We start from the raw sequence: 19,141 nt of genomic DNA on the forward strand, positions 1-19,141 counted from the left end.
AATCAAATTGCAATGATATTTTTACGATTTCTTTGTTGTTGCTGTTGTTAAGATTTCTTTATTCGTTTGAAAGGCAGAGTATATTGGGGCCAGTGCTGTGGCACAGCGGGTAAAGCCACTGCCTGCAGCAATGCCAGCCTCCCATATGAGCGCCGGTTCAAGTCCCGGCTGCTCCACTTCCAATCCAGCTCACTGCTACGGCCTGGGAAAGCAGTGGAAGATGGCCCAAGTCCTTGGACCCCCGCACTCACATGGTAGACCTGGAAGAACCTCCTGGCTGCTGGCTTCAGATCATCCCAGTTCCAGCCATTGTGGCCATTTGAGGAGTGAACCAGTGGATGGAAGAACTCTCTGCTTCTGTAACTCTGCCTTTCAAATAAATAAAATCTTCTAAAAAAAGAAAAGAAAGGTAGAATTATATATAGAGAAAGAGCAGGAGACAGCGAGATAGAAATCTTCTGTCTGCTGGTCCACTCCCCAAATGGCCACAACAGCCAGAGCTGGGCTGATTCGAAACCAGGAGCCAGGAGCTACTTGTGGGTCTCCCAGGTGCGTGCAGGAGCCCAAGCATTTGAATCATACTCTGCTGCTTTCCCAGGCACATTTGCAGGGAGCTGGATTGGAAGTGGAGCAGCCAGGGTAGGGGATGCCGGGGTTACAGGTGGTGCCTTTACCTGCTGCCTGCAGGGCCCACCCCTTTACTATTTCTTATAGGGGAGATGACACCTGCTGGAAATAAGTGACAGAAATGCAGATGCAAGTCTAGAGTGGGATCCATCTGGGAGGAAGGTAGCATTATGATGATGGAGTTGGAAAAGCGCCAGGGCACCTCCCATCACATAAGGCATGGAAAACAAGACCTAAGAGTTATGACCTTGTAACAGGGCCAGAGAAAAACCTCAAGTCTAAAGAAATTGGTGTTAAGAACAAAAAGCAGCGTCAGCAGAGAAATGAGTACCAAGGTTGAGTAAAGAAACAGAAACAGGTTCTTCTTTCTACTCAAGTTAAATCGCTACCCTTTCTGTTACTTTTCATGGTCTGTATTCTCTTCTAGGGGTTTCCAACCTTCAAAAATGAGTGTGTGCATTTCCTTTTTTTCCCTTTCAATAAATGTGATGGTTTACTTTTCTCTTGCAAGTCTTTCGGATGTCCTGTTCCTGATGCAGCTCCTAGCCACCCTGTGCGTGACTGAGGCCTCTGACCGCATCCCTGCTCATGGACAGATGTTCTCCTCGCTTGCTTGCTAGTGCCCTCCCTTCATCTCTGTAGAGTCCTACACTGTTTCTGGCTGCTGGCTCAGGGTCCTGGGCAGGTCCTTAGCACGCACACCCCTCCCGTCAGCCATAGCCCAGTGGCGAAGGAGCGCAACATTTGCAGGTCTCTGTGAAACCCCATCCCCAGCTTCCAGTGCCCCTTAAAGGGAAGTAGAGGTTTACATTTTAAACAACACACACACAGCACCTGTGGACCGCTGGGGCAGCATCTGTTCTGTGCAGGAAATCTGCTGGTGGTGAGAGCTCTGGCCCTTGTGAGGCCAATGCCACTTCACATTTCGAGGACTGTGTGTGTGTGTGTGTGTGTGTGTGAGGGAGGGAGGGAGGGAGGGAGGGAGAGAGAGAGAGAAAAAGAGACAGAGAGAGAGAGAGAGAGAAAGAGACAGAGAGAGAGAGAGAGAGAGAGAGAGAGAATTCTAGCAAAGTAACGTGTCTATGATACTGATGGGTAATGCTACCCTAAATAACTTGGACTTCCACTGGCTGGCTTTTGTTCATAAAAAGCTAATCCTTTCAGGTGCAGACCTATATAAAACCCAAGGGGTCAAAATGTGTGCGGAGACCTCAGATCTCTTCCTCTCTGTAAGGTAAAGATACGCTTTAACTAACAGCTCTGTGACTTCGAGGACACTAACAAAACCTTCAGTTCTTCTTTAGGTCTAGCTATAGGATAGAGACCACAGGATGGTTTGAACTAATAACAGTCTGCATGTTGGAGAGGAGTCATTTCATTTCACAAGGAAAAGCATCACCTGATATTTTACAGAAACTAGCTATTCTTGCATGCCACATACAGAACTGTCTTAGTGGGCGGCGACCCTTGGCAGGTGTAGGGATTCTGCAAACACGGTCACATGGCGGGACTGCTGGGCAGCTCTGGCGATGGTAAACACAGTGGCTGTTGCATGTGTGATGGCTGTGCTTCCATCACCTCTCTTCATTCTTGCAGCTGCCACATGAGGTGGGCATCACCATTCTACACATTTTCAACCCAGATTGTACATGGCAGAGCTCAGATTCAAACGCAGGCTTCTTACTACCGTACTGAGGTGTCTGCACAGAGTCCCCACAAATCTGATCTTTTTTAGGGGGGGACAGTTCATTTCCTGGAGCTGTGAGAAGGCTGAAAAGAAGGATCAGGTAAGTGCCTGCAAGACCAAAGACTCCTTAGAAGCACAGAGTGATAGAGCACCCTGGCTGTGCTGGTGGGTTGCAGACTTGGGGTAAATACGAGTATTTCATTCTCGAGTCAGTGACAATGCCCAGGACTTTCACGGGTCCCATTTCTTTGAAATGCTGTTGCTCAGAGATGTGAGGGGCTGGCATCATCACCAGATGTGCACTGGAGTCACAGATGCTGCAGGGTGCTGGTGCCCCTCCTTGTGCTTTGTTCGTTCACTGGCTGCAATTCTGCGCCTGTGCAGCTGGTTTTGGTGTTGGTTTTGGGTGGCTCTTTAGCGATAGTTTTGCTGGTGTATCCGGTTACCACCCTCAGCTGGCTGAAACAATACAACAGGGCAACTCTCGTGCAGAGAATAAATCCAAGATGATAAACAGAGGTGAGAAAAACCATTGATTATTTGTTAAAGAAAAAAAGAGCCCAGAAAACACTTCTGTGATAGCATGGACTTCAGGTATGCTAAGCCTTGCAAGTGATTTCAAGGAAAACTAGGAGAGGTATAGCAAGGCTGAAGTGGGAGGGTGCAGGCTGCCTCATGGCATGAACGTGGCTCCTGCAGCTGGACGTCTCACTCTGACTGCTGGCTCTGGTCCTGGCCAGCTGCTTCTGCTCTTGGACTGGATTTTAATCTCTCTGTGCCTGAATTTCTGTCTTCTGAGACAAGGTGTAAGAATAGTACTCCTTCACAGGGCTGTTGGGAGGATTAAAGGAATACGCGACAAGCGCTAGAATGGTGCTCAGCACCAACCCAAAGCCCTCCGGCAATAGCAGCGCCGCCTTTTGCCCACGATCTCAGTACTCGGGTCTCTCCTTCAGAATCAAGGATGGTCCTCCTGTGGTTTAATAATCACTCTTGGTCTTCTAGTTCTCAGTGCAGTCCCGGGAGCCGGGAGATATTACGATCCCCCTTTTGCTGATAAGGAAACGGGTGCTGAGGGCAGTAAGTGGGTTTGCCAAGTGCAAGCAAGAGAGCTGAAGCAGGATGCTGGCTCCCAGCCTGGCGATTTCTACTGTCTTGCAACGGAGCCTTCCTTAGATGAACGGAGAGCAAACTTGTGTTTGCTCCAAACCCTGGCTTCTCATTTATGATGTCATTAGCCCCATAAACCACAAGTACCCTCAGTGAGCTGCAACACAGGACAGATTTTATTAAAACTTAGTTCCAAAAGTTAGTAGAAATACAATACATCATAGACTACCCAGACTTAGTTGATGTGCTATAATACAGGTTGGAAGTGGCAAAATACAAATTTACAAAACCTTGAAAACCTGCTGCCACCTCCTGAGCCACACCATGCTCGCTTCCAGGCTACCACGGCTGCTTTTGCATTTTCCCATGCACACAGGCTGGGTGATGTTTAATGGTCTCCCCATACCGTGCTCTGCAAACGCGGGACCGCAGCTCCTTCGGTGACTGCCTTGCCTGCCCAGGGAGCTAAGCTGAAAGGCAGCCGTTCTTTCCGGCTCAGCAGATGCTAAGGCGATAAGCTTCTGTTCTGCAGCCCTTGGGGAGAGTCAGCCTCCACTTGGGCTGGGCAACTCGGGTCTTGTCCAGTTCTTTCTCTCAGCAGGCTCAGGGCATGGACGTGTGTCTGAGCTCCGCGCAGCAGCCCGCGTGCCTGGGGGAGGCAGCAGGCCGGCTAGAGGCAGCCGAGGAGGGGACTGTCCAGGACGATGGCACCGGGGGATCCTCAGGAGGTAAACCTAGCCATCTTCAGCACCTCAGCCATTTTCCTCACTCGCTTTCCTGGTGATGGCATGTTCAAGTAAACTTCAGCGACAAGAAGTTCCATTTCCTTTTAACTCTAGATTTTACTGTAATGAAGCTTAGTAGAAAAATGCCTTTAAGCAAGTGGAAACATAGCATTAAAAGCAACCCTGGCTTGTTCATTGTGAACTTATCGAAGTCCACAAATTTGTGTTTTCTCTTGTGTTGTTATGTTTCTGTAACAAGAACTTTAGAAAAACACGAAAGCTGGATTTGTTTCTGCTTTTAGCCAGTGTGCATTCCTGGCAGCTCCGTGGCACAGCAGATCCTTGTAGATCACAGGATCTTCTCCTATCGGGACAAGGTTAACAGTTTAGGGTTGGGCTTCAGAGCACACATTTGGCAGTGAATAAGTAACAAAGACAACCGACAGCGTCATAAAAGCCAAGCTCTAACGTGAAAAACGTTTTACAGCCACTTCAAGTGTAACCGTGTGTTCTGAGTCTGTTAATCAGAAATCTTAACAGAACTGATTACATAAAAAATTTTATGTCTAAAATCTGCTTTCTCTAAAACTATCAGGCTAGCTTAGACACAACAGATGAACATATTTCAAGTGCAATAATCGCTGCTTTCTTTATCTTTGTAGGACTTGACAGGGTGTTATAGGGGAATATTTTCATGTCGTGTTTCTTCACAACGCTGATTGGGCCAGTGTACCTGTCAAGCTTAGTATCTGGCGTATATTCACCTGTGAATCAGTCCCCTGAGGTTTCCAACAGTCTGGAGAGAAGTGGTGACATGTGGCAGGAAGGGAACAAGGCTCAGTCTGGCAGTGCTGGGGTGGGGAGGGAAGTCAGCAGGGGTTGGCGTGAGCCTGATGATTGATCCCCGTCACCGGGCTGGGAGCCAGACATGGTTTGTCCTGGAGCCTGAATTTCAGGAATTTTGCAAGCTTGTTGTTGAACATGGTGATTGTTAAACTTGAGACTTTACAAACATACAACTAAATAGATCATATTCAAGGCAAAGGTTTATCAACACTGAGGTGATAAATACTCAAAACTCATGACTAATTACTGTACTGCATTGACTATTATCTATGCTCTGAGGCTATTCATGTCTACTGTGTCTGTGTGGTAGAAAAACGACACAAGGTGTATGTATAGCTGTGCATCTTTTCCTGGTCGTATCAGGTGGCTAATTTGGAACTGGCCAAGGCAGGAAGATTTACACCAGGGCAATTGTCAGAGTCTGTAAATCGGTGCTTCTTCCTCCTCCCCGCACAGGCTGGGAGACGGGTTTCAACACACCGTTGTCTATTCCCCTCCTTCCTGTTGCTGTGCCCCAGAATCCAGAGCCGGCCTCTTAGTCCCATGGTAGAAACTAGGGTCTCTTTGGCCATGCATAGATGTAGGGTCTGTTCTGTAAGATGTCGATGGTATTCCATATTAAGAGGCAGGTGAAGGTCATGGGTTTCCCTTTGCACCTTACCGCTGTCTTGCAACCCCCTCCAGGACACGTGGAAGGAAAGGACAGTGTCAGGACTGATATTGGCTCCTATTCATTAGTAGACTTTTGGAAGCTCAGGAAAGACCCAGGTCTCAAGAAGAGCGACACTCTTCAAATGGTGTAGCACAGTAACCCTCAGGGTGCCAGGAACCCACTCCAGGTCTCCCATGTGGGCAGCAGGGACCCAGGCTGCACATTAACAGGAAGCTTGAATGGAGAGGTTAACAGAGACTCAAACCCAGACACTCTGGTATGGAATGTGCTGTCTCAAGTGGGCTAAATGCCTGCCCAATTCTGATACTTTTGTAAAATACACTGACAATTAATTTCTAGAAAAATAAAATCTAGGCATTGAAATATAATCCCCAGTTGTTTTGTAATTAGATCCCACAGGCATTGTTAGATTGTGGAAAACATTTCTCAGTGGTTACTGCAATGTCTGGACTTATGTGCTGTGAACCTGTTATAATGTGTGGGCCAGCTGCACAGCGCTGCTCTGGTGTCTGTTCAAGCTGCTGATGCTTGAAGTAACTCACAGGGCCTTCCTCTGGGGCATGGGCTCCTGATTAAGTTCCTTCCAAGGCCCACTCCCCTTCTCTCTGACTCCCACCCTCCTCCCCTGCCTCCTCTCCCACCTTCAACCTGTGTTTCTGCTTAGAGCATTCAAATGGTAACTGATTGCTTTATACCCTTGGGGAAATATCTGCCAGACACATCCCAGGCAACAAAGGTAGGTTTCCTGTAAGTAAAACTGACCTTCTTCTGTCTACAAAGTCCTCACCGTGAATTCCTTTCCACGCTGGTCCCTGTACCTTTCCCTGAGCTCTCGGTGGCCCCCAGGCAAGGGGGAACAGCATCCTCCTGACATTTCCACCCGCCGCTCTTTCTATTCTTAAATACTCTGGAACACCTGCAACAATGATGTCAGCCCCAATCAGGTGCCCTTTTCCTCCCATTTTATATGATATTTGAGAGCCGCGATAGTGGGTCATGGGTTAAAGAAGTATTTAAAGCAATAGTAACTTGATAGCCAGGGCTCATCTGACAACCTCCCCCAGGCCTCAGAGCTGGCTCAGCTTTGGGTGGCCTGTACCTTTTGAGGGGCAGTTGCAGGAAGGACTTAAGGAGCACATTCCAGCCAACATGTGGGAATGCTTCTTCACTTCAAGACCTAAAAATAGTCAGGTGCATGTTTACCCTGGTCCTCCTTTCTCCAGAGAGCTCATGTGTGCCACCTTGCTGGTGAGCTGGCTCCCCCCCCACATCAAAGCATGGGCGAGGAGGGCTCCATACCTCTCCTGTCTTCTAAACAAAGGAGAGACCCCGGGCATCCTTAGGCATTTTGTCATACAGCAGCCCTCCTAGCCTCCTAACGAGGGCTGTGTTGCAAGATAGGGTTCATGGATGTACTCCTAGCCTCCTAACGAGGGCTGTGTTGCAAGATAGGGTTCATGGATGTACTAAGTACCTATATACTATTTTTCCTATACGTGCATACCTACAATAAAGTTTAATTTATAAGCTAGGCACAGTAAAAGGTTAACAGCAATAACTAATAATAAAATAGAATTATTTAAAACTAATCAAGGTTATTTAAAACTTGTATGCCTGAGATTTTCCATTTAATGTTTTCAGACCACAGTTGACTGTAACTGAAGCTGCAGAGCCTGAAACCACAGATAAAAATGCCACATCAGAATGTCATGCACTTTCCCCAGAGTTTTTGTGCTAATTTGCAGCCATTACCACTGAAAGCTTCCGCCCTCTGCTTAGGAGAGTTGGCTGAATCTATTTCCCATCTGTGTGCATTTGTACTGGATCAACAATCATGAAACCCATTTTGTTTTCCTGCTTCTCAGATTCCAAGGAGATGGAACCATGTCTCCACAACCTCCAGAAATTCGTCCCTACAGACTATGCCAGCTACACTCAGGAGCATTACTGCTTTGCTGGCAAGAAGATCATCATTCAAGAATCCATAGAGAGTTACGGAGCAGTGGTGTGGCCAGGGGTGAGAGAACCGTTACACTGGTGAAGTCAAGATTTCTGGAGAAAATAATTTCATGCACATGTGTTGCCTTGGGCCATCTGCCAAGTGCTTTGTTTCTCAAATTGACAATCAATCATCTGTCCACCTTGCCCCCCACTGCAGGGGTGATGGCGGTGTGCTTTGGATTAGCAGAAACAGAGATTTCTTCCAGAAGCATTGGTTTTATTTTATGCTGTGTTGTTTGAAACATTTGTTTCTATTAATTAATTTATTTGAAAGTCCAGTTTATAGAGAGGAAGAGATAAGAGGAAAAGAGATCTTCCATCTGCTGGTTCACTCCCCAGATCGCCACAATGGCCAGGGCTGGGCCAGGCTGAAGTCAGGAGCCATGAACTTCTTCCAGGTCTCCCATGTGTATAGCAGGGGCCCAAGTACTCAGGCCATCCTCCACTGCTTTTCTCAGGCACATTAGCAGGGAGCTGGATTGGAAATGGAGCAGCTGCAACATGAAATGGTGCCCATATGGGATGCCAGGGTTGAAGGTGGAGGCTTTTCCTGCTGTTCTACAACGTTGGCCTCTGCTTGAAACATTTTTGAGTTAAATAGTTTTGAGAATATTGAGAAGTAGGCTATAGAGTTCACAGGAATTGTAAAAGAAACAGGAATTTAGTTTAGCCTTTGCAATAGGCACCTTTGGGTCACACCCACTGGCCCTCAGCCTTTTCCGTCTCTTTTCCATGGTGTAAGTACATTTGGGAAGTGTGTTTCATTTCAGGGTACCTCACAATTGCTCTCTGAGGATGGTGCTGAAATGGGGGGGGTCTGAATTTAGAGCCAGAAAGTCTATTTTTTTAAAAAGATTTATTTATTTATTTATTTGAAAGTCAGAGTTATACACAGAGAGAAGGAGAGGCAGAGAGAGAGGTCTTCCATCCACTGGTTCACTCCCCATTTGGCCGCAATGGCCAGAGCTGCGCCGATCCGAAGCCAGGAGCCAGGAGCTTCTTCTGGGTCTCCCATGCGGGCACAGGGGTCCAAGGACTTAGTCCATCTTCTACTGCTTTCCCAGGCCATAGCAGAGAGCTGGATTGGAAGTGGAGCAGCCGGGACTTGAACTGGTGCCATATGGGATGCTGGCACTGCAGGTGGTAGCTTTACCTGCTATACCACCAGCCCCGAAAGTCTGCTATTTCAAGGCTGTGTCGTCACAGATTCCACTGCATCTCCATTTGCCCTTGTTTCCATATTTAAAATATGGGGTAGCGTTACTGTCTATTCTAGACCTGATTGTGAGCATTAAATGAAGTGCTGCTGGTAAGCACATACTAACTGCAATTATTAATGTGATAAATTGTTCACTGCACAGCCGAGATGGAGAATAAGAAAACTTGGTCAGTTGGGTAACACTGTTCTCTTGAAGCACACTTGGTACAGCACCATGGATCTTCCCTCTGCAGAGAGTTTGTCAGAATATGTTAAGAAAGACTCTGGTAAGAATTTCAGAGTCATTGTGAGTCATACTGAGCTCTTGTTTAAATGCAGATTCTGATTCAGGGGGTCTGGAGCAGGAAGGTGGTGGCGGTAGCTCTGAATCTGTATTTCTTACAAACTCTCCAGAGTGATGCATTTACTTTTCCAGCGACCCAAGTTAAGCAGTCCCGATTAGAGGCTCATGGTGCACCGGGCAGTCATGAATACAGGTTTCATGAAGCACATAACAGACATGACTAGTTTCCATGGAACATGGAGAAGTCATACCTACAGGTTCCATGGAGCACAAAGAAGACATGACTACAGGTTCCATGGAGCATGGAGCAGTCATGAGTACAGAGTCCATGGAACACAGAGCAGTCATGGCTATAGGTTCCATGGAACATAGAGCAGTCATGAGTACAGGGTCCATGGAACACAGAGCAGTCATGACTGTAGGTTCCATGAAGCATACAGCAGTCATGACTACAGGTTCCATGGAGCATGGAGCAGTCATGTCTACAGGTTCCATGGAGCGTGGAGCAGTCATGACTACCAGTTCCATGGAACACAGAGCAGTCATGACTGTAGGTTCCATGGAGCATGGAGCAGTCATGACTACAGGTTCCATGGAACATGGAGCAGTCATGACTACAGGTTCCATGGAACACAGAGCAGTCATGACTACAGGGTCTGGAGCATACAGCAGTCATGTCTACAGGTTCCATGGAGCATGGAGCAGTCATGACTACCAGTTCCATGGAACACAGAGCAGTCATGACTACAGGGTCTGGAGCATGCAGCAGTCATGACTACAGGTTCCATGGAACACAGAGCAGTCATGACTGTAGGTTCCATGGAGCATGGAGCAGTCATGACTACCAGTTCCATGGAACACAGAGCAGTCATGACTGTAGGTTCCATGAAGCATACAGCAGTCATGACTACAGGTTCCATGGAGCATGGAGCAGTCATGTCTACAGGTTCCATGGAGCGTGGAGCAGTCATGACTACCAGTTCCATGGAACACAGAGCAGTCATGACTGTAGGTTCCATGGAGCATGGAGCAGTCATGACTACCAGTTCCATGGAACACAGAGCAGTCATGACTACAGGGTCTGGAGCATGCAGCAGTCATGACTACAGGTTCCATGGAGCACGGAGCAGTCATGACTACAGCTTCCATGGAGCATGGAGCATTCATGTCTATAGCTTTTATGGAACATGGGGCAGTCATGACTACAGGCTCCATAGAACATGACTAGTCATGACTACAGGTTCCATGGAACATGGAGCAGTCTTGACTACAGGTTGAATGGAAGACAGAGCAGTCATGATTAGAGGTTACATGGAATATGGAGTATTCATGACTACAGGTTCCATGAAGCATGCAGGCATGACTATAGGTTCCATGGAGTATGGAGCAGTAATCACTACAGGTTCCATGAAACATGGAACAGACATGTCTACAGGTTCCATAGTAAATGGAGCAGTCATGTCTACGGGTTCCATGACACAGAGCAGTCATGATTACATGTTCCATGGAGTTTGGAGCAGTCATGTCTACAGGTTCCATAGAACATGCAGCAGTCATGACTACTGGTTCCATGGAACATGGAGAAATCATGTCTGCAGGTTCCATAGAACATGGAACAGTATGATTATTGGTTCCATGGAAAATGGAGTAGTCATGATTACAGGTTCCATGAAGCATGGAACAGTCTTGACTGCAGGTTACATGGAACACAGAGAAGACATGACTACAGGTTCCATGGGACATGGAGCAATGACTACAGGTTCCATTGAGTTTGCAGCAGTCATGTCTACAGGTTCCATGGGACATGGAGCAGTCATGACTACAGGTTCCATGGAGTTTGGAGCAGTCATGTCTACAGGTTCCATTGAGCATGGAGCATTCATGACTACTGGTTCCTTGGAGCCTGAAGCATGGAGCACGGAGCTTTCATGAGTAGGTGTCTGACATTGGCAGTGTCTAATGAGTGGGAAGAAGGGGAATTAAAGAGCTTCAGGTTCTTTTAACCCCATCCTCTCACCTCCACCCAGTGAAGCTCAATTTCAAATCTTATGTATATGAATGTAATGTTTCAAGGGCTTTTCCTTGTCTTAACATCTAAAAAATCACCTACCTACTTCAAAGTTTTCTGTCATAATACATTTAGTAAAGAGACAGCTATAGTATTAGAGATCAGGAATTGTAAAAGAACGTTTGTCCTCTGGACTATTTTACTCTCAGAAGGCCCCAGCCTTCCAGGCACCAAATTCTTACCTCTTTTGGGACTTCAGTTTCCCCAAAGACACATATAGAGGTACATAACGTGGGAAGAGACCCTTTTTTATAAGGCTTCAATTGCTGTTCCCTGCGAAAGAGGCCACGTCAAAGTTTGCCAGCAGGGCTAAACTAGTGGGGAATGCATTTCCAGTGTTGAATGACATAGCTGTTCTTGAGAAAAGCTGTCTCCAGATGATACCCACTGGGGTCACTGCCTCACAGTGTGGGACACTCCAGGCAGGAAGCCACAGCCAAAGATAGCTGAAAACACGTCCTTTGGGTGGCCTGGGTGACATTCTCATCCTAATATCAAACACGTCCTGAAAACACGTCCTTTGGGTGGCCTGGGTGACATTCTCATCCTAATATCGAAAGCCCACATATGTAAGGGTTCACTTCCCCTCCTGAAGAACCACGCAGCCCCTTTCCTCAACTTCCTTGAGACTGACGCTCATGATGTGCTGCAGTTTGGTGTTATTCCCACCTGTGTTGCTGTCTCACCTGCTGCCCTGACCTGCTGTGGTGCCGCTCCTGCTGTTTGTCATCAGTTCCCCCTCATCTTTCCACACGTGGCACCAGAAAGTTGGCCCTGACACATCAGTGGCCTCCATCATGTCCCTGCTCTGGTACCCAGGGTATACCTCCATTCTGACACTTCAACAGAAACATAGCTTATAGTTATATTGACATGTCCCAAGTGCTGCCGCTGAGTACCTTGACTCGAGAGATGATTGAGTTGTGTTCATGTTTGCATGTATCTGTCAAAAGGACCAGACAAGGATGAAATGGAGTGACTTACAGGGACAGGCATGCTATTGATACTACCATTGGCAATCATAAGATCAGCACATCCCAATTCATGCTGGATGTCTATTCCAACATAGATCCCAAACAGAAAGAAAGGTCCAGAGGACAATGTGGGCATATTTTCAGTCCTGGCCTAAATGTATAAGCAGACAGAGCTCAAGTTTTAAAAACTCTGGGTTCATATCCCCAGATCTAGGCTATATATATTGAAATTTAAGTAACCGTCTCTCACCTACCTACTCTCTTTAAACCAGGGCACGGCTAGCAGATACCTCAATGGCATAAATGGAAACACTTCATGAATCAACTGAAATCAAGTATCCTTTATCTCTTTGTAGAATAGTTATGGAAGGTGCAAAAGTGAATGAATATAGGAGCAATGAGACATTCGTTTTCACATATAGTAATATTTTATGCTCAGAGTGTTGTCCATCGGTTAGCAGATTGACATCATTTGGGGGCTGTTTTAGATGTGCAGAATCTGGAGCTCAACCCAGACCCACTGAAAGATCTGGTCTACAATGGGCTATTCAGGGTGTTTGTTGGCACATTAAATTTTCAGAAGCTTGTTCTGAGTTTGAGCATCTCTTAGATCAATCTCTTAAAATAAAATATACTGCTCAGTTGTCTAATATGGCAAAACCCTAACAAACTTGAGCTTTGGTAAGAGTCAGGAGAGGGAGATTCACATTTGTTCAGAGTGGAACCCAGTCTGACTAAACCAGTAGAAACTTTCACCCAGTTTTTTCCTGCTTTGTAAGAGCCAAGCTGATCTACTGACCCAATTTTTTATATTGATCAAATCTGACATAGGCAATTTAACAACTGAATCTCTTAGGTGCAAATTATTGCAATTTTTTATATTCCAGGGGCTTAGATAGGGCACTGAATGTTGAACCCTCCGACAAACTGAAAGTAATTAATAACATTTTTTTTTTTTTTTTTTGTATTTAACATAGAGTAGCAGAGTGGGTCACTACGGCTTCCAACATTCCAACTACAAAAATGGTAAATGTCTTTTAGGCTACTGCTTTGTGTCAGTATTTGGAGGAACACGCACAGGAGCTGAATCTCCAAGATGCTAAAATTCTTGAAATTGGTGCTGGACCAGGACTTGTTTCCATTGTGGCCAGTATCTTAGGTTTGTTTACTCCTGATCTTGTTTCAAGAGGCCTTTACTGCGGCAATGATAGTGAGTGCTTGCTAGATGACAAGTTACGTGTTTGGAATTCACTCTGTGAATCCACCCAAGATATCACACAGCAGGAATTGTTCCTGTTATCCAGAAAGACAAGACACTTCAGTGTTAGGTTAAGGGACTGTTGCAGTCCACCCAGTTTCCCTATGATGGGCTTCGGAGTCCAGGGGCAGAACTCTGAATTCCTGCTGATTATAATGCCTGGGGTGGGAGAAGTGGGGTGCTACTGACATCTGTTGCATAGAGTCTAGGAGGCTGCTAATCCCCTTACAGTGCACAAGGAGGTCTCCCTGCCAGGCCCCAGCCTGAAGTATGTTAAATGCATGTAGCCTGCCTGCCTAGGGGGCCAAGGCTGAGCCTCTCAATTCTCCAGTATGTGTGCCCTTCTGAGTACACTATGTCTGCACGAGTATTCCCAGGGAATTATTATTTCTCTCTTTCTCTCACAGGAGCTCAAGTCACAGCAACAGATTTGCCTGATGTCCTAGGAAACCTCCAGTATAATCTCCTGAAGAACACATTAAAACGCACCGCACATCTACCTGAAGTGAGAGAACTGGTATGGGGGGAAGACCTGGAGCACAACTTCCCCAAGTGCACAAGTTACTACGACTACATTCTGGCTTCTGACGTGGTCTATCACCACTACTTCCTGGACAAACTGCTTTCCACCATGGTGTACCTTGCTCAGCCAGGGACAGTGCTGCTGTGGGCAAATAAGTTCAGATTCAGCACTGATTATGAATTTTTAGATAAATTCAAGCAAGTTTTTGAGGCAACACTCTTGGCTGAATATCCAGAGTCATCAGTGAAAATTTTTAAGGGGATATTAAAATGGGACTAAGTCAAACAAAATGCCTTTCAAAATATGAGTGTCGTTGCTAGAAATTGCATTGGCAAAAAGACTTCTTTTACGTGCTGGAGAAGGCAGTGTGCAGAAACAACCTACATATCTAGAATAAACCTAACCTCCTAGTACAGCAACTTCCCAAAAAACTTATTTAAGATTATCTGGGTAATTAAATACAAGAGGTCACATAAAAACCTCAAGTTTTTAATAAATTTTACATGAATAAGTTAATACAAGTGGATTTCCTGCCTATTATTTCTGCTATAGAGCACAGTTTTAAACTTTTCCATATACTCTGGTCACTTGAAACGGAGATGGACAGGATCATTACATCTTAGTTTGAGGAATCTACTTATGCATTTTTAACTATAGAAAAGGAGGAGGTACTGAGTGATACGACAGTTACAGGTTTAACAGATTGCAAGTGGAAAGTTAACAGGACATAGGTGCCTTAGGAACTTAAGAAAATTTACTTCACAACTACTGCCCCCGGGTGTCAATTATTTGTGACTGTTCCAACTTGGATTTCTGGATTGCCTGTTTGTTTTTTTTTTCCACAACTTTATGATTAAAATTCTTAGAAAACTAGGAAATAGAATTTTTGTTCTGATAAAAACATCATACGTAACTATAAAGCTTTTTTCCTAAAGGATGTAGTTACTCAAAAGAGTGCCAGGGAGGGAGGGACGCAGGTGCACACACACCCCTTCCATCTACTGGTTCACCACCCAGACGCCCACAACCAGGTCCAGGTCAGGCTGAAGCCCGGAGCTGGGAGCTTCTTCTGAACCTCCCATGTGGGTGGCAGGGTCCCAAATATTTGGGCCACCATCTATGAGTGCAAGAAGCTGGATTGGAAGTGAAGATCAGCATCTTAAGAGGCAGCTTAACCTGCCCCAAAGCTGCTCCTTGATATGGAGACAAATCCAGCAATCATTTCTCTTTAACACCATAGCTTTTTGCCAAAGCAGTAAAGGAAGAAAAACAAAATACAGATTTGAAAGAGACTATAAAACGGATGCTGCTCAAGAAAGTTTGTGTAGCCCTGTGTCATTTTTTTCTCTACAAGTGCAGACAATACATATTCTGCCTTTGCAGCCCAAATGCTGTTTCCATAGAACACTTACTTTTTTTAAAATAATTTTTATGAAAAGGTAAATACCATTCTTGGCCTGAAAAAATAGGCTGAGGATTGCATCTGGCCACAGGCCGGTTTGTGGACCTCTGGCACGGCAGTCAGTCTGTTGGGGTCTTAAGCCTGAGGCTGGCCCCTGACCAGCAGGGGACAGCACAGGCCCTCCCCAACAAGGAGAACGGAAGAGGTAAGGTCGATGGGTCAAGTACACACCACAAGCAGCGGTGAGTTCTGTTGAAGCAGGAACTACTTTATTGAGGAAGTGTACAGGCTTATAAAGCTTACAAAAGACATGCGCAGTAGGGGAGCCAATCAGTGAAAAGGTCATGCAGGCGTGGGTGGACCATGCACAGGGGCATATAGGGATCATGCACTGTCCACGTGTCCGGAACTAAAGTGGACCTATCCCTGCAGGTGGTCCGATCTCGGGTGGCTTAACCACAGCGGCCACAAACACGGCCCCCCGAACATTCGCCAGGTGCCATGTTGTCAGGGACTATTTTAGGCAATGCCCAATATCAATTAGCAGTGGGGTTACCGAAATTTCTGAGTTCAGCAAGGTCACTAAATGTCAAGATGCAAAGCACAATTTTATTTATTTATTTATTTATTTATTTATTTATTTATTTTTTGACAGGCAGAGTAGACAGTGAGAGAGAGAGAGAGAGAAAGGTCTTCCTTTTCCATTGGTTCACCCTCCAATGGCTGCTGTGACCGGCGTACTGCGCTGATCCAAAGCCAGGAGCCAGGTGCTTATCCTGGTCTCCCATGGGGTGCAGGGCCCAAGGACTTGGGCCATCCTCCACTGCACTCCCTGGCCACAGCAGAGAGCTGGCCTGGAAGAGGGGCAACCGGGACAGAATCCAGCGCCCCGACCGGTACTAGAACCCTGTGTGCCGGTGCCACTAGGCGGAGGATTAGCCTAGTGAGCCGCGGCACCAGCATATTTTATTTATCTTTTTATTTTTATTTATTAGAAAGTCAGGGTTACATAGAAGGGGAGAGAGAGAAAAAAAGAGAGAGCAAGAAAGACAATCTTCCATCTGCTGGTTCATTCCCGAAAGGGCTGCTAAGGCTGGGACTGTGTCAGGCCAAAGCCAGGAGCCTGGAGCTTCTTCTGGGACTCCCACGTGTGTGCAGGGGCCCAAGCACTGGGGCCTTCTTCTGTTGCTTTCCCAGGTACAATAGCAGGGAGCCCAATTGGAAGTGGGGCAGCCGGGTCTTGAACTGGCACCCATACGGGATGCTGGCACCACAGGGAGCAGCTTAACCCACTTTGCCACAATGCTGGCACCTGCCTTCCGTGCTCAATTTTATTTATAAACTCTAACCTCAAACAGCTCACAAAATTTAAATTTAATTTTAATTTAATTTTAATTTAAATTTAAATGCACTTAGAATAGCAATGTCCCATGCACAACAGCAAATAAAAAAAAAAATGTCTAAGAACTCTACACAGATTTATGGCATTAGACAAAGATTACCTAAGCATACAGAGGCATACTGAGTTAGTGCACTGGAAGCTATTTTAAAGATGTCAGTTTTCTCCAATGTGAAGTCATACTCAATATCCCAATATGCATTCTTGTGGAACTTAGTAGCTGATTCTAAAATTAAATGAAAATGATAAAGTCAAGACACTCCTGATGAACTTGGTAGGAAGATATGCTGCACAAGTCAAGGAGTCTTTTACAGATGCAATAACTGAGGTAGTAATTAGTATTATTGCTAATTCTAAATACACATTGGTAATTCTTAATATATACACTTACATACTGCTATTAGCAAACTTTAGAACCTTCTGTAAAAATAGTAGTAATAGAAATACCTATAAACTTAAGGGCCAAATGAGCATTCTGGGCATGATTTCAAAGATTTGATTGCCTCTGTTTTTTCTCCTTTAATGATAGTCTATTATAAATACAAGTCTCTAAGATGTTGGGTGATGAATGCTTTTCAACATACGACTCTTCAATTCCCTTGAATACAGATAACACTTTCTTTTCTCTTTTAATGTAAGTTAACAGTGTTCATCAGCTTACATGTAGTCATAACTTGAGATTTTTAAGACCAATATTTAAAAAAAAAGAAGAAATTATGCCTCTCCTACAATCCTGAGTTTTTGGAAAGGGGTATCAAGGCAGGAGGAGCCTTACTTTCCTTCTGTCAGGCAAAAAAGCAAAATAAACATATCATTCACAAAGTCTTCCCTTGGAATATGGAACTTATACAAGATCTGCCCTCTAAAAGCAGAAGAAAAGTTGTGGAAAAGATACAGGATGTCTTTTATATCCAGATAGTGAAGCCAGCACAGGATATTCGCCTGGTGATACCCAATTATTTTACCCAGTTTTACTTGGTGCTGGCTTTCTGCGTCATGTGAGCAAAGGAGGAAAAGATAAGTCATTCTAGAAAACACCAGCTTATTATCATAAAGCTCAGTTGATCTTGTAAACTGGCATTAGCATCAGGACATTTATGTCAATGAAGCAAAAGAGTCTATAAATAGAGCCACAAATATATGATCATTCGATTTTTGACAAAGGAAAGTCAGGGCGAAGAAGTCTTTCTTTTTTCTTTTGCCAGGCAGAGTTAGACAGTGAGAGAGACAGAGGTAGACAGAAAGGTCTTGCTTCCGTTGGTTCACTCCCCTAAAGGCTGCTACAGCTGGCCCTGTGCCGATCCGAAGCCAGGAGCCGGGTACGTCCTCCCAGTCTCTCATGCGGGTGCAGGGACCCAAGCATTTGGGCCATCCTCCACTACACTCCGAGGCCACAGAAGAGAGCTGAACTGGAAGAGGAGCAACCGGGACTAGAACCCTGGTGCCAGCGCCGCAGGCAGAGGATTAGCCAAGTGAGACACGGCGCCGGCCGAAGAAGTCTTTTAAATCAGCGAGGCTGGAACAATTACACACACACTGAACTTTCTCACATTATTCTTCACAAAAATTGAAATGGATCATAGCCTTAAAACAAGGGCTGACACTATGAAGACTGCACAACTTCTAGAATAGTATAAAATCTTTGTTGCACAATTCATAAATAAAAAATGCTAATGGGCCTCATCAAATTCAAAACTACAAAAATGGGATCCTGGGGGCAGGGTTTGTAAGCTACCTGGGAAACCTGCATCCTGCATCACAGTGCTTGGGGTGAGTCTGATTTCAGCTTCTTGCTAACGCGCACCCTGGCAGGCAGCTGGTGACAATGCAGTACTCAGATCCATGCCACCCACGTGGGAAACCTGGGCTGAGTTTGGGGCTCCTGGCTTCACCCTGACCCAGTCCTGACCTTGCAGCGATTTTGTCTGTGCATGGACTAGAAGGTACCTGTCTGTCTCTGTCACTTTGCCTTCCAAATGAATTTTCAAAATAAACACACGAGAAAAATGTTTGCTAAACTTTTACTCTATCTGAAAATAGGCCTTATGCAGTATATAGACTTCTTACTACTCAATAATAAGGCAGACAAATCAACTGAAAAAATTAGCAAGAAACTGGGGAGTTGAAATGTTACCAAGACACGTGAATGTCTAATAAGCCCATTATTTACTAGAGAAATGCAAATTAAACTACAATAACACAACTACCAGAATGGCTAACGTTCAAAAGATGACAATATCAAGTGTTGAGGAGGATGTGTAAAACCTTCAAACATTGTGAAAAAACATGTGCAAAAACTCCCACATTGCTTGTGGACTGAAAAATGGTACATCCACTATGGAAAAT

At 45.4% G+C, this 19,141-nt stretch overlaps 1 protein-coding gene across 14 annotated transcripts; it reads left to right on the forward strand.

The window, feature by feature from the left end:
* The first annotated feature begins 1,771 nt into the window (after nucleotides 1-1,771).
* On the forward strand, nucleotides 1,772-14,510 carry METTL21C (methyltransferase 21C, AARS1 lysine). Of its 14 annotated transcripts, none has more exons than XM_017343578.3 (6): nucleotides 1,772-1,861; nucleotides 2,363-2,414; nucleotides 4,023-4,152; nucleotides 7,534-7,685; nucleotides 13,255-13,372; nucleotides 13,879-14,510. In XM_017343578.3, the coding sequence occupies exons 1-6, from the start codon at nucleotides 1,824-1,826 to the stop codon at nucleotides 14,271-14,273; spliced, it is 885 nt and encodes a 294-aa protein (XP_017199067.3). In that variant the 5' UTR covers nucleotides 1,772-1,823; the 3' UTR covers nucleotides 14,274-14,510. The 14 variants fall into 14 exon arrangements, with proteins under 14 accessions (XP_017199067.3, XP_008258380.2, XP_051706421.2 ...); XM_008260158.4 differs by having other exon boundaries at nucleotides 1,797-1,861; nucleotides 4,010-4,152; XM_051850461.2 differs by lacking the exon at nucleotides 13,255-13,372 and adding an exon at nucleotides 13,191-13,239 and having other exon boundaries at nucleotides 1,807-1,861.
* Nucleotides 14,511-19,141: the final 4,631 nt, after the last annotated feature.

The sequence above is a fragment of the Oryctolagus cuniculus genome, chromosome 9 (genome assembly GCF_964237555.1).
Source record: "Oryctolagus cuniculus chromosome 9, mOryCun1.1, whole genome shotgun sequence".
NCBI classification, from domain to species: Eukaryota; Metazoa; Chordata; class Mammalia; order Lagomorpha; family Leporidae; genus Oryctolagus; species Oryctolagus cuniculus.